Raw genomic sequence first — 21,581 nt, forward strand, 5'->3', positions numbered from 1 at the left:
CCTCAGGGAGGCTTTCCACTTCCTTAATATGCCAGAATTGAGACAATGGCTGTGTTTTGATTGTGCATGTATAAGATTCAATGCCCATAACCATTGTATCCCCAATGGTCAAAATGTTTTGGAAAAGTATAGTGTGCATGTTGTCAAACCTAACATTTCAAGAGGTTACAGTGACTGCATCAAGATGATTGGTCAATTAAATCAATCAATTAAAACTGTTCATCAAATTATATTGAATAAGGAGTGCCTTTAAAATATTACATTAAATTATTACTTGTAGTTTATTATGGAATAGTTTGAGTATACAGAACATGTAGGATAGCTAGATGTTTCTACCTCTGTCATTTTTTATACATGAGCACCATCAACATGGCCAGCCTCGGATTAGTGGGAATCAAAAGCCTTCGTGTACCAGTCTAAAATCTGCACTAACAGGCTGTTTTATTGCATTTTCAATAACTGCTTGGTCATTCTCAGAACTCACAATTTGTGAAGCCAGTGACTTACAGTGCTTTTAACAACAATTTTGACTCTGTTTACATGTATGATCCCACATTTCATTACTGATTCCTTCCTCAAAATATGAAATTCAAAAACACAAATCAATGCACAAAGCCAATTTGAGGGGTAGCTCAACACTGTTTGCTGGTGCTCCAGTATTAAGCAGGATATTTCAAATTAAATACAGAATTAGCTATACAAAGTTTCTGGTAATTTTGGCTAAACTATAGAAACTGTTAAAAAATTGAGTATCCCTCACAATCATTTTTCTGCTCTCTACCATTCTTTTGTCCCATGTAACTTATTTTGAGTATCACCTTACTCTCTCAATTCCTCTAAGGGTTTTAAATTTGACCATTTATTTATTTTTTGATTGCAGTTAGGCCAAAATAATAAAAAGCTACTTCTACACAGGAGCCTTGAAAATGATGTTTTGTAAGCATAGAAAACTGAGCAAAATTTTTCCTGCTTAATTATGACCAGATCTGGCAAATTCGAATGATCAGGAATCCTCTAAAAAATAGGATTGTTGGCACGGAAATACCTTAAAAAGTTCTGAAATCATAAAACAATTAAACATTTGCTATAAAATTCACTTTGAACTTGTTTTAATTTTGTTTTTATTCAATGCATTACTATCGAGTTATTGCTGTGAAATTTTAATGAGCAAAACTCTAAAAAGAAATTCCCATTTAGACTCTTTTGGTTTGTTGTTACCATGATGGCCACAGTGGGGCAGAAGAGTACAACAGCTGGACAAGCTTGATAAAACTGCTGCAGCTGCCAGCTGACCCTTTTTCTAGCTTCTATAAAGCAGAGTACTTTGGCTTCAAATACAGTGTTGCTGTTTTAGCCTGTGTGTCTATGGCAGAGGTCTCATCTATTGTCTGGTTAAGCATTCTGGTGATTACAGTAAAAAAAAAAAGTTTCTTTAGGCATTATGTTGCACCAAATAAGTTAATTGTCAAGGATAATACTTTTTTTGCTGTAGACATCAAACATAATGACTGATGCAGGATATTAACTAGCCAAATTTTGCCCAAAGATGTAATGAAAGATTATGTGGAATAAAGGACCATCTAAATAAAAGACTAACTTTACAGTGTGAACAAGAGATGACACAAGTCACATTGAACAGAGCTGGCATGCCAAAGTAAAAGTGACATCAGATGCTGAATGACTAGTATGATGTCAGATTTAGTTCTTCTTAAAACTACATTGGTGATGGTCAGGAAGAATATATTGGGTCTGATTGGTGTGAAATGAGCATGGACATGGAAATGAAGAGGATTCCAAGATTTTTGCCAAATTAGGTAATGCTAATGACTAACTCAATACCAGGTGAAAGTCCTTTTCAACTATCTCGTGTTCACATGAATACTCAGGACAGAGAAGATAAGACCTGAAGAGTGGTGTAGAGATGGGCACTACCATTGTATTTGTACCTTGGGCTGAGAATCATTCTGAGATGCTCCTCCACGTTCTCCCTGTGTCTATGTGGTACTTCCCATCCAGTACAAAAACACAACTGAAGGTCTGTTTGCGCTGGAAATTTGCAAAGGTGTATGTACGTTTGTGTGTAACTTGCCATGATATCTTGTGTAGCGCTGGTTTCTGTGTGTCTTCTTCAAATTACTTCTTCACATCCAAGGCACTAGCACCTCCTGCTGGTGGGTTAGCCTCCAATGCACTCTTAAGGTAAGTGAACACTTCAGTGTGTTCAGGGTTAATCTGGCATGTCAATGGGACCAAACAATGAAAACACCAAAGAAACTTCCAAACGTTAAAAAGAGAAATAAAATAAACAGCACCCAATAAACAGGATATCTGACATCTTCATGAACAAACATAACCTGTCAATAAATGAAAACAGATGAGGAGTAAAGCACGTGTTCAGTGCTTCTGGCTTCTAAAACTGGAAGCATTTTAATGTATCAACATTTAAATCTTGAAGGCTAGCAATTGGCTTTTTACTACATGACTACTAAACTGCCACAGAATCAATATTAAATAATCATTCCAGTAGAATAAGAGGAAAACCTACCTTCCACATGACCAGAGTCAAAATAGCCAGAACCAACAATCCAAGTAGTATTGCCAGTATAATAACCCACAGGGGGATTTCAAATGAGACGTCTGGGGTGGCCCAAATCACCAAGGTTCTTATCTGAGGAGGAAAATGAAATTGAGTTGATATTTTTTCACGGATCAAATGAATGTTCATTTGGATAGAAAACAGAAACATTGTGTCCTTGGAATTCCACAGACTCTTTCGTCACATCTGAGGTACAAAATGATGAGGTTGAGGTAAAACCAGGAAAAACATAAAAAGAAAGCCCAGAACAGCAGTCCCTGCTTTAAATGAAGTCTTTTTGTAGCTCCAGCTCTACATTACAGTCTAACCAAAGAAAATGTATCCCTGACAATTCCAAGTGAAAGGAATCCAGAAAGGGGCTTTCTGAAGCAGGTAAAAAGATGAAAAATGAAGTAAAGAATCAATCTTGAAATATCTAATACGCTCTATTTACGATAAACTTGACCTGAACTGTAATTACTAAGTGGAAACAAACTCCTTTTCTCCAAGCATCTATCTGCTTTCAAACTCGGGTACTCCAATTCAATGTTGAAGGCAACTGGAAACTGTTAATCAGCTTGTCATAGTTTAACAATCCATTATGCTTTTTTCCCTAAATGATATACAATTTTAAACCATAGTGGGGCACACTTCTGATTCTGCTTCCGTTTTTACAGTATATTTATATGATTGTAAAATAACCGGGTGTTGGCTCAGGTCATCAGAATTGTAACTTGGTCCTCAGAAGTTTACTCCACCAGGAATGGTGGTAACCACAGTTTTTAATTTCTTCTCCTCTGATGTCAACTCTCGATATTTCAGTTATTACATTAGTGTAGATTTTTATAGTGCTAAAGTTTGTTTATACTTATCATCAAAATTCAGGTTATTTTCTTATGTCTGAAATTGAACTTGGAGTTTCTTTGCAAATGTTATATCATTCAGTAACCTGCTGTTATCGTAGATCTAAACAGATTTAGATACTCTGAGTGTGTGCTCACTGAAGAGGATTAAATAATAAATATTTGCAAAACGGCAAATTAACTGAATTTTGACCAACACCCTCCTGAATTTCTCCGTAAGCAAGAATTAATTGGTGACTATCAACTAGTTAGTTATCATCTAAGAAATATTACTAATAAGATTTTTTCCGCAAATATGGATACCTTGTGATTAATTTTCACAGAATTTTTTTATTTTTATTTTGAGGAACCTATAAGGGTGGGAAGTCTCCTGTTACAAGCATAAACTCATTAATGGCCATATCTTACTTGTGTTATTGTTTTCTTAAACTGGGTGTTTGAATAACATGCTACCTATTCTTGATTTTAGCAGAGCAAATAAATAAAAAATTAAACAATTGTAAAAAATAACCTTATACATCCAGACTCCTCATGCACAGTGACACTTCTCAAACTGAAAAAGATACAACTATGCAAACTGTTAATTCATCATTATACATTGTTATAAACTATTCCTTTAGGACTCATTTCTTTAATGGTCAGAGGTGCTGATGTCTGTAGTATATTCTAGTATGTTTTATTAGGCAGACTTACTTGTTCTAAGATACATTTCAATTTTACTTTTTTGAGAATATATTGTTATGTGCACTGCTTGTTCTTAATTTCTTTCTTGACTTAATTGCTACAAGTACACAGTATTCAGTTCAACAGCTGTTGCTAGAACATGATGCATAAGGGGCCAGTTGGACCACAAATTCTTTTTTATGCAGTTTTTTGTACAAGTTTCACTCTGTGGCTGTTGAAACACATGATTCTGTGTAACCATTGTTACTTTTTTTCCCCTCTCTGACATTGTAGAACTTTATGATTATGTTCAGAACATCATTTACAGATCGTAGTCTGAGAGGCTATCTACTGAGCCACGATCTGAGATGTTATCTTTGTTACTAGCAGTAAATTATGCAATGTTTATCTTGCAGAATTTATGGATAATCATCCCGTTATGATGAAAGAGACCAGCCTCCTGTGCATAAAATATACATATTGCACCTTGTATGTTGTAACCCCATTTCTTGATGGAACTTTTGAAAAGCTTTTAAGTCTAGATTTTAATGCCAAATATTATGAACTTTGACTCAGCCACTTTGGTGTGATGCTATTTGCCCCCTTCCTGATTTCTTATTCTTTTGCATGTTTGTCACACAAAATGTTTCTGATCATCAAACACATTTAACCATTAGTCAAATATAACACAAGTAAACACAAAATGCAGTTTTTAAATGATGGTTTTTATTATTTAGGGAGAAAAAAAATCCAAACCTACATGGCCCTGTGTGAAAAAGTAATTGCCCCCTTGTTCAAAAATAACCTAACTGTGGTGAATCACATCTGAGTTCAATTTCCGTAGCCACCCCCAGGCCTGATTACTGCCACACCTGTTTCAATCAAGAAATCGCTTAAATAGGAGCTGCCTGACACAGAGAAGTAGACATCATGCCAAGATCCAAAGAAATTCAGGAACAAATGAAAACAGAAGTAATTGAGATCTATCAGTCTGGTAAAGGTTATAAAGCCATTTCTAAAGCTTTGGGACTCCAGCGAACCACAGTGAGAGCCATTATCCACAAATGGCAAAAACATGGAACAGTGGTGAACCTTCCCAGGAGTGGCCGGCCGACCAAAATTACCCCAAGAGCGCAGAGACGACTCATCCGAAAGGTCACAAAAGACCCTGGGACAACGTCTAAAGAACTGCAGGCCTCACTTGCTTCAATTAAGGTCAGTGTTCACGACTCCACCATAAGAAAGAGACTGGGCAAAAACGGCCTGCATGGCAGATTTCCAAGACGCAAACCACTGTTAAGCAAAAAGAACATTAGGGCTCGTCTCAATTTTGCTAAGAAACATCTCAATGATTGCCAAGACTTTTGGGAAAATACCTTGTGGACTGATGAGACAAAAGTTGAACTTTTGGAAGGCAAATGTCCCGTTACATCTGGCGTAAAAGGAACACAGCATTTCAGAAAAAGAACATCATACCAACAGTAAAATATGGTGGTGGTAGTGTGATGGTCTGGGGTTGTTTTGCTGCTTCAGGACCTGGAAGGCTTGCTGTGATAGATGGAACCATGAATTCTACTGTCTACCAAAAAATCCTGAAGGAGAATGTCCGGCCATCTGTTCGTCAACTCAAGGTGAAGCGATCTTGGGTGCTGCAACAGGACATTGACCCAAAACACACCAGCAAATCCACCTCTGAATGGCTGAAGAAAAACAAAATGAAGACTTTGGAGTGGCCTAGTCAAAGTCCTGACCAGAATCCAATTGAGATGCTATGGCATGACCTTAAAAAGGCGGTTCATGCTAGAAAACCCTCAAATAAAGCTGAATTACAACAATTCTGCAAAGATGAGTGGGCCAAAATTCCTCCAGAGTGCTGTAAAAGACTCATTGCAAGTTATCGCAAACGCTTGATTGCAGTTATTGCTGCTAAGGGTGGCCCAACCAGTTATTAGGTTCAGGGGGCAATTACTTTTTCACACTTTTTTTTTCTCCCTAAATAATAAAAACCATCATTTAAAAACTGTATTTTGTGTTTACTTGTGTTATATTTGACTAATGGTTAAATGTGTTTGATGATCAGAAACATTTTGTGTGACAAACATGCAAAAGAATAAGAAATCAGGAAGGGGGCAAATAGTTTTTCACACCACTGTATATCTGCCTTTAACGATGAAATGTTTGAAACGTCATGTGGCCTGGATTTTAATTTAGTTTAGGTTTATTATACTTGGAAACTTTCATTAAGGTCAGCATAGCTGTTTTGGAATGATAACACTGTACCTGGTGAAATTTTTGAAATGCCACATAGCGTAAATATGAATTATATACAGGGTGGTCTATATCTAATTATGCAGATCCAGATCATCTGGATGACTTTGATTTATGTGGGTACGATTCCAGTTTGGCGCAAAGATGATTCTCCATTTCGTCAGTTCGCACACTTCTCGATGGTCTGGGATTTTTCGGGTGATTTTCTATGTAATAAACTTAATAAGTTATAGCGTAATGAAAATTGCATAATTAGATCTGGACCACCCTATATATGAGGGATCAATGTCAACCTAACCCACAAAAATTCATGAAAACTGATTTTGCGTGATTGGTGAACAAATAGACATACAAACAGGCCAGGTGCAATTTGAGGATTGAAATGAGGTTTTTAGTGTGGAAAACGGTGTAAATAATATCAAACAAAGCCAAAAATCTAAATGGACAAACAGAGGGCATTATGATTTTATTTATACTAGCCAACCCGCGGCGTACCATACGCCGCATAATCAGGCCGGTTTTTTAACGACTTTTAAGCACAGGGAGAAAATTAACATTTGAAAAATCAGTAATGTAATAAATCAGCAAGAAAAGCAACATTATAACAATGCACGGAACGAACCAACACAGTAAAACAGTTTGCTATGGTGCATGCGGTCGTGCGTCGTAACCGAAAACTCGGTTTTTAAAGACTGCTTACTTCATTGTGTTTTAACCTCAGTTGTAAAGGATTGTTTTGAGGATCCCATGGCATACCCCTCGCAAACCGTTTAACACGCTGCATATGGCGATTCACCTCTGCGAGAAACATGCCTCTATGAACAGTCAACGTGGCTCGGAGGTGCCAGGAGTTGGTGGGCATGGCTCCTTTTGCGTGCGCCATAGGTGTCTTACTTGTCGGGGGCTCAGTGAGTCCATGCCCATTCCGGCGTGCTTTCCATGGTTTTCTTGCCTTAGTGAATTATATATATAGATAGATAGATAGATATGAAAATGTGACAATATACTATAAATGCAGTACCATCCACCTGTTTTGGACATTCTTAAATGTCTTTTCAAATACTGCATACAAGTATTGGAGTGATTGTTTACTTTATTCACCACTGTGCACAAGTGGGTAAGCAGGGACTCACATCTGAGCAGGTATGGTCAGCTAGGCATCTCTTGTGGGTTCGGCTATAAGGCCACTGCTTTTGTTCCCTTTCTTCCATGCTAGCTATAGGACCTGTTAAGACACCACATGCTCTTTACTTGGCAGATGTCTGTGTTGATATAAAAGGCAGTGTAGTGTAGTGGTTAAGCATTTCAAACCCTGAGGTTGTGAGTTCAAATCCCACTACTGACACCATGTGACCAAGAGCAAGTCACTTGACCTGCCTGTGCTCCAATTGGAAAACCAAAAGAAATGTAACCAATTATATCATCACCTTGGATAAGGGCGTCAGCCAAATAAGTAAATGTTTTGTGTTTCCTAAGTTGCGCCCTGATTTGTGATTTCTATAATTCAAGTGTCTTTAAATCCATACGTGTTATTGAGGACAAATCTTTGGGAAGGGACTTGTTTTGTGCAATACCTGTGAGTGCAGTCTCCACATTATTCACTGAGTATCATGGATAAACTTTCTCTCTGCAAAAGGCTGAAGGTGACAACCCCTCCACCTGATATGAAATGTCCAGTAACCACCATGCTTGATCAAGGCTATAAAGGTGTTTTCAATATTTTCTATCGCTTTCAGCATTAAACAACATTTTGAGGAAATGACAAATTCAAAAATGCAGACATTTTTACTTCTTGCAAATGTTTATAAATATATAGTCCTATGGTGTAGTAATGGATTGTGCAAATTACAAGGGCCTACGAGCTTGGGGGTCCACTCGGGGCTGTATAGATTTAAAAAAAAAAAATTGATAACTAAAACAGTGGTTCCACGGTCTCGATGCAGTCGCTTCAACATTCAATGTCTTGTTACCATCAACTCTGACCTTGATGGCTGATGACCAATTGTATGCTGCTGCCGATCTTCTCGTTGAACGCTATAACACCGACATATCACCAGTGTTTTCCGCTCAATTGTTGTCATTTTGTGCATCTTTACAATCCATCCTGTCAACCAAGTTAATCGTTTTTGAAGTAGCTGAACTATTGCTGATAGATCACTGTGCACTGTTGTCTACTTTCAGTGAAGTTTCCACGGCTTACATGTTACTGCTGACTACGTGAGTGACTGTTGCTGTGTGTGAACAATCATTCTCTAAGTTAAAACTCATCAAAACTTTCCTCAGAAGCACCATGTTGCAAGACGGACTTAGTGGTTTGGCTGTACTGTCAATTGAAAACGATTGTGCCAGACAACTTGACGTGTTAAGCACTGTTGAGACTTTTGCATGACAAAAGGCACGCAAGCAAGTATTTTAGGTTACTAGTGATAAGTAATGACTCGTGACTTGTCAGTTAGTTCCATTTTTGTAAGCTTTAACAGTTTAACATATTTGTAATCTGTTTTATTGTGTACCTTAGCATGGCTTACTGTGCATTAGTGTCACTATTGCTAGGATATGTAAGCATGACCACTTTATAATGTCCATTTTCACAGAACTTGTGTAAAACAGGTCAATTGTGTAGTAATATCCTGTCAGCCAGTGTTGTCGTTTCTAGCTTACATTACATTTTCCTTCACAAAGTTGTCTTGGAAAAGTAAGCAGGTCCACATTTTACATATACAGTATTTATGTACTACTACTACTACCTACACCTCCTATATTTCATTCCCACAATTTACTTTATTTTTGCTAACTTACAGCGGCTGTAACAAAGTGATTAAAAAAGTTAGTACAAATTCCATTTTGGGAGGTGGTTTGTTTGTTAGCAGCGCCATCACAATCCCTTGGTGTCAGTGGGGACTTTGCAAGTTCGGCTCCCTTCTACTACCACCGGCACATGTGATCTGATAGTGACGCGGACGTCACTGCCCAGCTGACTCTAGGACATAATTGCAAATAAATTACTAACAGTTATACTAGACAGGAGGGGCCCACCTCATGGCGCTGCTTCAGCAAGCTAGCTACGCCACTGGTATACTGTAGTCATATACAACCTGCAGTTTTTGAAATGCCACTCTATAGGGTGGTCCAGATCTAATTCCGCAATTTTCATTACACTATAATTTATTAAGTTTCTTACATAGAAAATCACCCGAAAAATCCCAGACCATCGAGAAGTGTGCAAACTGTTCACATGAACAATCGTCTTCTCGCCGAACTGGAATTGTCCCCGCATAAATCAAAGTCATCCAGACGATCTGGATCTGCATAATTAGATCTGGACCACCTTGTATATGTTCTAAACAGTTAACCTCCTCATTTTTTTAGGATGACAATGCTGTTGTAAAGATTTCTTCTAAAGTTATCTCCTGACCACTGAAACCAGTGTACAGAGATAGCGTCAAGTGCTATGATTCAGTTGTAGCAGCTGGAATGGGGATTAGTAGATGGCACCCAGGGTTCAATAATGTTCTGTCTGCATATAAAAGCACAGGCCTTTGTTGTAATGTGTGGATTGCTCATTGGGGGTGGCTGTTTGTAAGCTGTCGTAAAGCAATGCGATTATCAGTAATCTTGAAAGTGAGATGACAAGTAATCCACATTTAAAAGCTGGGAATGTGAAGTTTGCCTCCAAAGAACATTAATTTCGTCAATCAAGTGAGTTAGTATGCGTGAATGCCAAGAAGGGTGCTGTGCATTGGCACTTGTCATTTCCCAATGAGTAGTAATGCATCTATCATAAAAATAAACACAGCATACCGGGTTCACCATATACAAGTATATAACAACAATAAGATTAATTACATGGTGTGTAACTTTGAGCATGATACTCATTACTATATGCTTGTTGTTATAGTACACACTGCTAGTATGCTGCTTTTTTAAATGCTTAAGGTTAGGGTTGGATTAGTAAAACTCCATCCACAGTTAAAAAATCATTTCATTGACTCACAACTTTTAAAAGGGCATCAGTGCACACTACAATGTGACATGAGCGTTTCTATAAAACACTTCTTTTTTTTTATTACTGAGAAAGAACATGCAATTCTCAAAGCCCATCGCTGGAGTGTTGCCAATGAACCATCACCACATGATACCAGACAAACTCAAATTTACTATCATAAATCATTTGAGTGACTTGTCCTGAGTAATGCCTCAAAGTCAGTTTCAGAACATTTCTGTATTCATCTTACGTGAAATTAATAGGCAGAATTGTTTTATTCCTACACCAGCTTTAATTCCTTTCCTTTTTTTAAAAACCATATGTCCACGGTTCATTTTTCTAGGAAGTTACTATTCATAACAATTAATCTGGTTGCTAACAAAATTCCAGGGTAGCTATTTGAACCTTTTATGTCACACAATACATTGAAAGCATAAAGGAAAAACCATTATGGTCATATTAATAATGAAAGAATTCTTCTTGAATAAGACCTTAATGGAGTCTTCTGTTAAAAAAGAGAATAATGTTTAAAACCTAAAAATACAAAAGAATGAGATGAACAATGCAGTGCTAACTATACAACAACAGTGCCAGACAGAATATATTGGGGAAAAACAAACAGTGTCTAGGCATACTGAAGACAAGGACAGTGAATAGTGGAAGGTGCTTCTAAAACTAGAGAAATGATAGAGGAAAACAATTGAATCAATTGTTTCACTTGATGATAAAATAAAAAAAAAATTATATATCACCTAAATTTATATTATTTTTATTCAGTATAAAAGAAATTGATTAAGAGCTTCGCAGAAACAAACTCTAGTGAAGTCCAAGACCAATATAGATCTTATTATGAAGATATGCTATACTGTATTTGCTACATCCTCTTCTTGTCACTGAAGGTTGTAAGACCTGAGAATGCTCATCAATTGCCCACCCCAGACTTAAACCAAATTAACCCCTGACCTAGAGAGCTGACGGCTGTTCCTGTATTAGTTTCTCCTCACTTCATCTTGAAGTTAAACAGGGTTCTCCCTGCAGGGACCCCAGCCTTCTTTATATTTCTCCCGTTGTATCTTTTTCAATAGGTAAATGCATTGAAAATAAGTCGGAAACAAGTATATCATCCTCTGATCTGACAGCCTTGTCTTAGCAGCTCCCCAGTGTTTTAGTTACATTAATGTAAGTGTGAGAGGATGACACCAGGAAAATCAGAGGCCAAGCGTGACCTGTGTGAGGTGTCAATGAGTCCAGGTGATGGAATCTCTAGGAGTTTAGAAAATGAATGAAAGAGCTTTGAAGAAAATATTATTAAAACAAAGGACTCTAAATTGTAGCCAATTTTTACAATCATTAAAAACAACCAGATTTTTAAATGAATTAATTTTATTTCTCCAAAACTTACCGCTATAGATGCCTGTGGAAGAATTTCAGGATAAATCCGATAAGGCAAACTCAGAACATTGTATGATATATTGGCATTCAGGGAATACTGGTAGTTTTTCCTCTGAAACATAAAAAAAGAAATAAAATACATTAGAATATTTTAAGTTATTTATTTAGTTAGCGATTGATTGGCTGTATTATCTGTCCTGTGAGTCTGTATCCTTGATTTTTACAGTATATTTCTGCTACTGTGTACATTGGAATTTCCTCTCGGGATTAATAAAGTTTATCTAATCTAATCTAAACAAAGTAAATATAGCTATTCAGTTAGTGTCCATCAATAATATAGTCTATCAAACCTGTCCAATCCAGTTCAGGGCCTAGGGCACTTGCCTATTCTGACTGCAATGAGCACAAGGCCTGAACCAGTTCTGAAATGGGCACCAGACCGCTACAAGGCAAACGTATGCACACATCATCACTCAAACTTATGTGAACAATTTAAAGTCACTGAATAACTTTGAAATGTGGGAGGAAACCACAGTATTGTACAAGGAGAAGACCCACACAGGCATGGGGAGAACGTGCCAAATTCACATAGACAATGTTCAGACCAGAATTTCAACCCATAGGGCAGTAGTGCTAGTTATTGTATCACTTCATAATTCAAATACAACCGTGAAATTGTAACCTTCTAACTAGTTCTAAACTTTTTGCTTTTACTATTATAATTAGTCGAAAAAGATCTAATAACTATATTAAGCTAGGAAAACCACAGGACTGTTTGGTCTGTGTCCCTATACTGCTCCCAAGTGTACAAGTGTGTGACTTCTGTCCCAGATCCCAAGTTGTCTCTGCATTAGTCACAGCCCTGACTGGAATGAAAAATGGATACATCCATCCCAAATTTATACCAAGTTTTGACAAGCACAGAGTCAAAAAAAAAAAGAATGGTCAATGAACTTTATAAAATCAGTAAAGGTCAATACAGAATAGAAAAAAAAATAACCCGAAGAGTATGTTGGGAAGTAACTGTACATACACTGCAAAATAAATCAAGTTGTTTGTATTTGCTGTACTGTACATCTTTGGGTCTTCAGTTTTTAAAAACATGAAACTATAATTGCACCCAAACAGGAGGCATAGGGTTAGAGACTATGGAACTGACGGCCACCGAAAGCCAGAGTACACTCTGTGACGCCTTTAAAATACTGCTTGTTGTGCCAGTACTTACTTAAACATCGCTCCTAATGTAAAGCAATCAAACAGAGTCAAAACACAATGGCCGTGGGAGAACATTATGAGTCGAGCTAAAGGAAACAAACAGAAGGGAATCTTGGGCTTCACAGGACACACCGCAACTGCCTCCATCCTCTACTAAGCATACACCCTGACTTATATTACAAACAGAGCAGCCTGGCCAATGGACACAACCGCTCTGTTACAGTATGTGAGGACAGACTGACCACACAGTCTTTTGTTTTGTCAGAGACAATGGCTATATGAAGCTTGATTTGTTTTGTGTCTTGCGGAAACAGGAAGCCAAAATTTCCTCACGCCATGTTTATAATGTTCATTCTTTTCTTCAATGAACCTGCTTAATCTTGTGCAAGGCACCAGGGGACCTGACCATCACAGGGCACATCCACTATCACTCACGCTAGGTGAATTTGGAGATGCCTATGAATCAAATATGCATATTTGGGATTTAAGGGTTAAACTCTGACTTCATGTTGAAAATATATGTGGATTTCAGGAGAACGTGGAAAGAGTACACAGACAGAGTGCGAAGTCAGGACTTGCAAGCGTGTGGCGGCAGCACTAACCGCCGTGTCCACTGTGTCGATTGTCTAGTATAAGACTGATGATGATATATATATATATATTAATGAATAAAAAGGGAGGAGTGCCACTAAGCAAAAGTCTCTGAACTTTGAGTCACATAATCTGACTAGAGTGCTTCACTCCCAAGCTCCTCTTTAGAGTGTCATATAGAATCTTCACATTTAAGGCACGTCCCGCTTGTAAAACCATCCCATAATTTTCATTTCCATACAAGTAAGATCATTGTTTTCCTTGATTTATCTCTTTTTGGCACAATTGCAGGTTGAGCAGCATGATAAGACCCAACCTCAAAATCAGCAAAGGCAATTGGTTGTCATCCTTAGGGAAGACAAAGTGACGATCATGCCCTTTCGAGAAGTTGGCCAAGTTTCAAGTTGTTCTCCGGAAAGAAAGAGGTTTTGTTTTTAGCATTTTTTTTTACTGTGGAGTTTCATATAAGAGGTCAGTTCACCTCAGAAGAATAGGAGCTCACCAGACCTTTCCCTTTTTTGTTGTTCACTGAATAAGGAACTAGATTAAAGCAGCCATTATGAATAACAGCTTTTGTGTGCAACTCCTATCCTATGGCGCTGATGTGCCAGGCAAGCTTATCACATTATCAGATTAATAGCTTGTACGTCGCTGGCAGGTACCCAGGTATTATGAATGGATCTGCACCCTCAGAGTGTGGGAGAGCAAACCAGTCTTTAGTCCTGGCCCATATTCATAAAAAGAAAAATAAATAAAACATCAACAATACGTCTTTTGGGTGACATGCTGCGGTAGAAGGTCTTGGACATTTTAATGGTCTTGTTTGTGTGGGTTGCCATCCACAGTTCAGTGACCAAATTGTCACAGTGGGTGCCTTTGTAGCTTACGGTCTGTCTCCTCGTGGCCCAAACTGGGCAAAAGCAGAACTCAAAGTAACTGTGGAGAAGTTTACCATTTTTCACTGCAGCCTCACAAATCCAACATCTTAGGTTCAAATCATACAGCTAGTTGTTTTCAGCTTCCATTGACAGGGTAAATGGTGACTTTAATTTGGCTCGGTATTGGTGTGGACTGTATGTAAGTGGACTCTACAATGGAGGTCTGTCCAACCTGAGCCTGCAATGATTTAAACAGCTTGGAAAATGTTATGTTATGAACTACAGCTATGAGAAAAGCACAGTGTAAGTGTAAAGAATCATTATTAATTATTAAAAGATCACTTAAATAATCACCAATATGTAGGGCCTTTTATCATGAGATCTATAGACATAACTAATAAAACAATAATTGGCAATATATCAAATCATACAGGTTACACAAAAGGAGTCACTTATATTTATACATTATATATTTTTTTATCTTTATTATTTACCATAATAAGCAAGTAATGAACCAAAATGTAAATGTCATTTTCAAGAGCACATAACGAAAAGTTTTGAGTTAATACAAATAAGTGGTCACAATGCAAATCACCTTTCAGAATTTATTTCCGCAGTGAGTGCTGTAATAATAGAAAAAAGTTCAACAAAATAAAAAGAACAATGGCAAAAAAAAAAAAAAGAACTGAACGCAGGATGCTTTTATCTAACTGTGTTCCTGTTCTCTCAGCGCAGCCACAGGGCTAGCAATTCCCACAGGAAGCTCAATTAAACCCGCTGGATTTATCACATCAGATAAGAACCTTTCAACTGGATATAATTAATGGGAGAATACCAAGTTACTCTCCAGCAAGCCACCTTGTATTTTTTCAATTAAGATGCAACACTGGACTAAAAAGTTGTCTTACAATGAGTAGAGCCATGCAGTTTAAGAATACATGAAAAATGTTATGTGCGGTTAAGATTACAATAGGAAGAATTAAACAATTAACAATGCTAAACTTTAAAAAGTGACTAATATTTTTATCTGAAAAAAAATGTATCTTTATCTTCAAAAAAGTTACATTTTTAATATTTTGGGTGTTAAATATTAAGATTAGCACTGCTTGCTCATGGATTTCAGTGTGCAGTTTGCATGTTCTCTCCATGTCTGCGTGAGGTTTTCTCTGGGCACTCTGGTGTTCCTGTGCATCTGAGGGTTACTTGGTGACTCTAAATTGGCTTTGTGACAGGATTGGTTTGTGTCTTTGCTCCCTCAATGAGAATGCTATACTATGTAGGATTATGCAGATTAAAATAAAAATCCCTGACATAATCACAGGTGTCACAAACGCAAGAAAAAGAACACTTGGTTATGTTTTGGTAACATTTATATTACATTTAAAAACTTACTTTAAAAATCAATTCATAACGGAACACCAATATTTGGGGTAATAGAGTATAATCTATAGAGCAGAGAGAATCGAGCAGATTTAAAAATTGGATACATCTTTTTCATAGCAATACCATTTTGAGCCATTTAACATTTATATGTTAACTTTTAAGAGTATGGTGACGTTTGCATGAAATAGTTGAAAAATTTTGAACTATAGTTTAAAGTTTGTTTATTTAATGGATCCTTTATTGGGCTCATTTTGAATGTCTACAATCAGTAACACTGAAACTTGAATAACCACACTAACAGGAGTCTAAGGCTACCTCAACACTATGTTATTTTATTTAAAAATGCAGACATTAACCTCCACTTTTGGCAAAGGCAAAAATGGAGACTTTTGGCAAATGCTCTCCAGAGACATATATTATTACTGCTACTACTAATAATAATAATAAATTTTACTCATATAGCACCTTTCCCATGCTTCTGAAAACATCAGCTCTGGTTTGCAATGTGGACAGGCGAAAACACAGAATTTTGAAAACACCGACTCTAATGGCACTCTGATTTGTTTGTGCTTATTACACAGCCCTTGCACGTTTGGATGCTACACGTTACAACGTTTCATTCCCAGACTGATCACCCTTCATGGAAGGAAACCATATTTCAACATAATGTACATAGAATAGTTCATTCTACCCTTCATTCTATTGACCCTTCAAGGAAATGTTCTGCTGATGTGTGCATGTCCAGAACATCAACGTTATATGTACTTTCTGTTATTTTAATGTGGACCAAGATACTTTCATTAAACAATGTAGAAATGTTGAATTCTGAACTGAATGTATCTTTGACATTTGAGTGCATTCACTAATATTCATCCAACTGTACCTTGAGAAGAATTCAAAAAACACGGTGCATCCTGATGCCAAACAAAACAAAGCAAATTATTTTATTATGGATGCTTATGCAAGTTAAAATATAATCCTTTGATTTAATCATCATATTAAGTGATGGTTTCAGTTTTCTAAAATTCAATGATTTGAAGACAAATCCAGAATAATAGGAATATATGAAAAGTTTGTACAGGGAAAAATATAAATTAACAATCAGAATTTAAAAATCATTAGCAAGACCAAAGAGCTGGAGGCACAGGTTTGTGGGGACGACTTTCACTACCATAAACCACGCCCATTTAAATAGACCACACCCACTTCTCAATTTATTAGTACTCTCACTAACACATTCTTTTTGTCCAAAAATAATAAATAAATAAATCATTTCATTATGTAATATGTTACTGCAATGAAATAAATAATATTTGTGTGACTAAACTAAAATATTAATTAATTGCTAAAAAAATCCCCTCCTCCTTGTTATAAAAATTGCTTAAGAATAATAATTCCTGGCTCAATATTAGGGTGTAAAGTATTAGGGGATAGATTACTTGGCATTTCTAATGACACCACATTATCTTTACAAAGACAAAAAACTAACAACACGTGCAGAGCAGATGTGTGAATTTGTAGACTCAGAATATTTGAATTTAGTCATCACAAGGTAATCAGCCAATCACCTCAAAAAGTGTTTCTAAATATACTGATAGACTGATTAGTTCACTCTGCCAACTGTTTGTCAAATGTGCACTGCTGAAAGCTTTGATTATTTCCATCATAGTAATGTAGCAATGACAAAATATGTAAAGACACAAATGACTCACTTCTGTCATTCAGGGACATGAGAGAAGCCAGAATAAAGGGTGTTATTTAGACTAGTTTTAATGTACTGATGGCTTCAATATGGATCATACATATCTCATTTTGGATGGAGCTGCTCTCTAAAATGCATTTCCACTTTGTTTTTCACAGAAACAGACTCATTCATTCATCTGAGGGTCCAGTGATTTGAATGCATTGCTTTACTTACTAAAGAGGCTGGATTAACGCTTCCAGCACAGAAACATTAACAAATTGATTCATGCAATGTAATGGTGGCCTGCGCCACCACCACCTACTCAAAGCATCATGATGCACCAACATTGATGGACTGAAAGCCAGAAGTCTACGTGACCATCATCATCAGGTCCTTCCATGAAAACCCTAAATACAAAGAGGACTGTTTGACTTATGTTAGGTAGATTGCCCAGAGGGGACTGGGCGGTCTCGTGGTCTGAAACCCCTACAGATTTTATTTTTTTTCTCCAGCCTTTGGAGTTTTTTTTTTGTTTTTTCTGTCCACCCTGGCCATCGGACCTTACTCTTATTCTATGTTAATTAATGTTGACTTATGTTTATTTTTTATTGTGTCTTCCATTTTTGTATTCATTTTGTAAAGCACTTTGAGCTACATTTTTTTGTATGAATATGTGCTATATAAATAAATGTTGATTGATTGAATAATGGGCATATCACAGGCTGCAAGTGCTCTGTAAGGAGCCGTCTGATTAAACGAGGCATTCAGGAGTGCTCACCAATTAATGATTTGGTCAAAAAGAACACCAGCAGCAGCAGGTGAAGGTTAAAGACCCCTCTGCTAAAGTGAATAGATGCTGGTCTGACCACTATGTGCTTTAAACTTTGTAATGTTGTCTTTCTGTAAATTTTCAGGCACAATTTCTATTTAGCTGCAGTTGTTGAACAGACTAATATCAGTGAGAAAAATCAATATGTTAATAAGCAAATGTGTACATTTTGGTAACTCTTTTTGTGAAAACTATCACTTTGGTAACAAGTTGTCAATGAGGCAAAAAATAGTTATGGTATGGTATTTATTAGTCAGGTTTGGAAATTAGGTGTGGCGATACTAACATATACATCTGAGTAGGGGTGTAAGTTCTGTTCACTTCTTGACACAGTCTGCTAGGTTATTGAATTGTAACTTACAACTGTGGTAGTCATCTTGATAATGAATTACAGTCACCATGTCAGTAAAGATCAGATATTATAGCTGAGTGCCTGGTAAGATTATACTTTATTTTTTGTTCCAGTCTTTAAGAGAAGAATCAATATACTCTTTTTTGAGGATAGTGCCAACAAAGTTAGTCTTGGCGTTTGTAAAATATAACAATGAATCACATAATCATAAATTTAATTATACTTTTCTATAGGAACATATTACTTTTATATAAAAAATATTGTACACACTTGAACTTTTAGCATAGATTAATGCTTTATGTGTTTTTATTATGTGTGACTATGGAATAATCTCAATCTAGTTTTTTTTCTTTGTGTTATACCTTCAAATTGTTAAGCATTGCTGGTTACTATAAAAGAGTTTTCGAGACTCTACCTTATTTATACTGGGATCATTTTGGGCTTTTGTAAGTGGATGCTGCTCTTGTTTGGTCTCTCAGTGCTGCAGTAATAAGTCATACTCGTTGTAACAATAGAGCCTTCTTGTGCTCGTCCCAGCACAGACTCACACGGAGGCATGTATAAAAATCAAAATAAAGATTTATTTTTCTTCACCTGTGGAGCACGTCTTCGCCGTGAGCTGCACAGGCAATACACAGTCCCAAACAAGCACTGAACACAACCAAAACACTACCTTCTGGCACCACCACTCCTCCTCTGAAGCTTCATCCTCTCCTCCCGACTCTGGCCACTGAGCGATGGTGGCTGACCCCTTTTATAGCCCACCCGGAAGTGTTCCAGGCACTTGACCACCTGATCCCAATTGCACTTCTGGGTGGGGCTGAAGATTTGTCCAGCTGGGCTGTGAAATCCAGGCAGCACCCCCTATGGGCCACCCCAGCTCCCAACCGCGCTGTGGAGGACTCCATCTCCCATGGAGCCCTGTGGGAGGTTGGGGAATCACCTTTGGCCAGGGAGGCTGCCAGCAAGCGTCCCAGGGGAGGTATTGTGTTGCCAATGGTTGCTCCCCCGGAACATATGCAGCACGGGCGTCCCGGCCGCCCGTCGCATCATGTATAAGTTGGGTCTTGAAACCTAAAAAATCTATCATAAAATCAGACCCATTATACACCCATTCAAAAATATGACACAATTTTTTTTATTTTACATCTTCTTGCCTCCAATCTCGCATCAGTTTCTCAGACACATCAAACTTTGTTGCAGCAGCGCAGTTACCAATTTCTTTCACCACTTCAACAACTTTTAATTTAAAACCAGCTTCATATTTTCTTCTGATCAAACGCTCCATAGATGATAAGGGATGCTCTTATGCTAAAGTTGCATGAGGGTGTGAGATACAAAAAACACTAAGCAGTGCAAACATCGCTTCGGAATAGTTCAGGTATACCGTGTGGTCACGTAGGCACAATACATAGAAAAAAAAAGGCTGTGTGCTCCGTGGTTACTCTCTCAGGTGGGCGTTAGCATATTGTAATCTCTTGGACCAACAGTGTGAGTTTTCTGCATTCGACTTTTACGACCGACATTATAAAATACCAGAAATTAAATAAGCCTCGGCTTATACGCGGGAGAACTTAAACGCGAGTATACACAGTAACCGCACTTCACGATAGACTGGCTTGTAGACCTCTTTATATGCATAATGTATTTCTGCAGGCTCAGTACACGTGTGTGTCAAGAACCTACTTGAGGAACAAATGAAGTTTTTGTATTATGGTAAAACTTGATTTAAGGTTCCCTCATTTAGTGTTTTACTGAATTTAGCGTTTTTTGTGTGCTGTTGTTGGACATATAAAAGTTTGACAAAATGAAAAATTTGACCTAATAGACAGATGTTGAATGCTGCTCTGCTTAATTGCTGCAAATCTTTCATGTCATGATGGCAAGGAGAAGGGGAAAAAGAAAATGAAAGTTCGCAGCAGTGACTTAGAATGCAATTAGAACTGTGGACATGAGAAATGAGCCAGCATTGGTTGGAAAGAGGTGTGGGATGTCTGAATGCTATACAGTGATTACAAAAGTAGTGTAAAGCCTTCGGGAAAATATTGTTTTTTTCCCAATCATATTTCTTAAAAAACATTAGATCTGTAAGTGAAACAATGGAAATTGGACTACAGTGTGAATGTTGCATTACTTTGTTTTCAAAAATAAGATGCAAGGTTATACAATGTGTGCTGGAGTCAGGCTACAGGCTCTCATGAATTAACAATGGTGTACAGTAGTTGCAATCAACAACATGGTGGCATTAATAAAAAGGAATAATGTGAAACCACAAAAATGATAATAATAATTACATTCATGATTTAGGACAATTCAGGATATGTTCAAACTGAATCATAACTAAGAATCACAAAAATAGCTTCAGTGAAATTATATATATATAAAAAAAATAATAAACACAGCAAACCAAGTCCTATACTAGTGGGATCCTAAAAAATCTGTGACATTTTCCCACATTTAACACTATTTTTCAGTTGATCCCTAGAAAAACGCTAAATGGGAGGTTCTGTTGTATTTCTGAATATTATGTTACTATTATTTTTATTCTGATTTGTCTTTCAAGTTATTTAATGATATTAGCACACCATTTTGAGAGTCATTTTCTATTTTAGGGTGGCACAGTGGGTAGTGCTGCTCCCTCGCAGTTAGGAGACCCAGGTTCGCTTCCCGGGTGTGCGTGGGTTTCCTCCCACAGTCCAAAGACATGCAGGTTAGGTGGATTGGCGATCCTAACTTGTCCCTAGTGTGTACTTGGTGTGTGTGTGCCCTACGGTGAGCTGGCGCCCTGCCCAGGGTTTGTTTCCTGCCTTGCACCCTGGGATTGGCTCCAGCAGACCCCCATGTCCCTGTAGTTAGGATATAGCAGGTTGGATAATGGATGGGGGCGGCACGGTGGAGCAGTA

At 37.4% G+C, this 21,581-nt stretch overlaps 1 protein-coding gene across 1 annotated transcript in view; it reads right to left on the reverse strand.

Moving 5' to 3' along the window:
• Positions 1–21,581, reverse strand: part of itga8 (integrin, alpha 8) — a 249,871-nt gene that overhangs the window by 11,319 nt on the left and 216,971 nt on the right. Inside the window, exons 28-29 of the mRNA XM_039736381.1 lie at positions 11,757–11,858; positions 2,546–2,668 (exon numbers count right to left, since the gene is read on the reverse strand). Of these exons, the coding sequence (XP_039592315.1) occupies positions 2,546–2,668; positions 11,757–11,858 (225 nt within the window). The remainder of the gene's footprint in view (positions 1–2,545; positions 2,669–11,756; positions 11,859–21,581) is intronic.

This window comes from Polypterus senegalus, chromosome 15 (genome assembly GCF_016835505.1).
Source record: "Polypterus senegalus isolate Bchr_013 chromosome 15, ASM1683550v1, whole genome shotgun sequence".
In the NCBI taxonomy this organism is placed as follows: Eukaryota; Metazoa; Chordata; class Cladistia; order Polypteriformes; family Polypteridae; genus Polypterus; species Polypterus senegalus.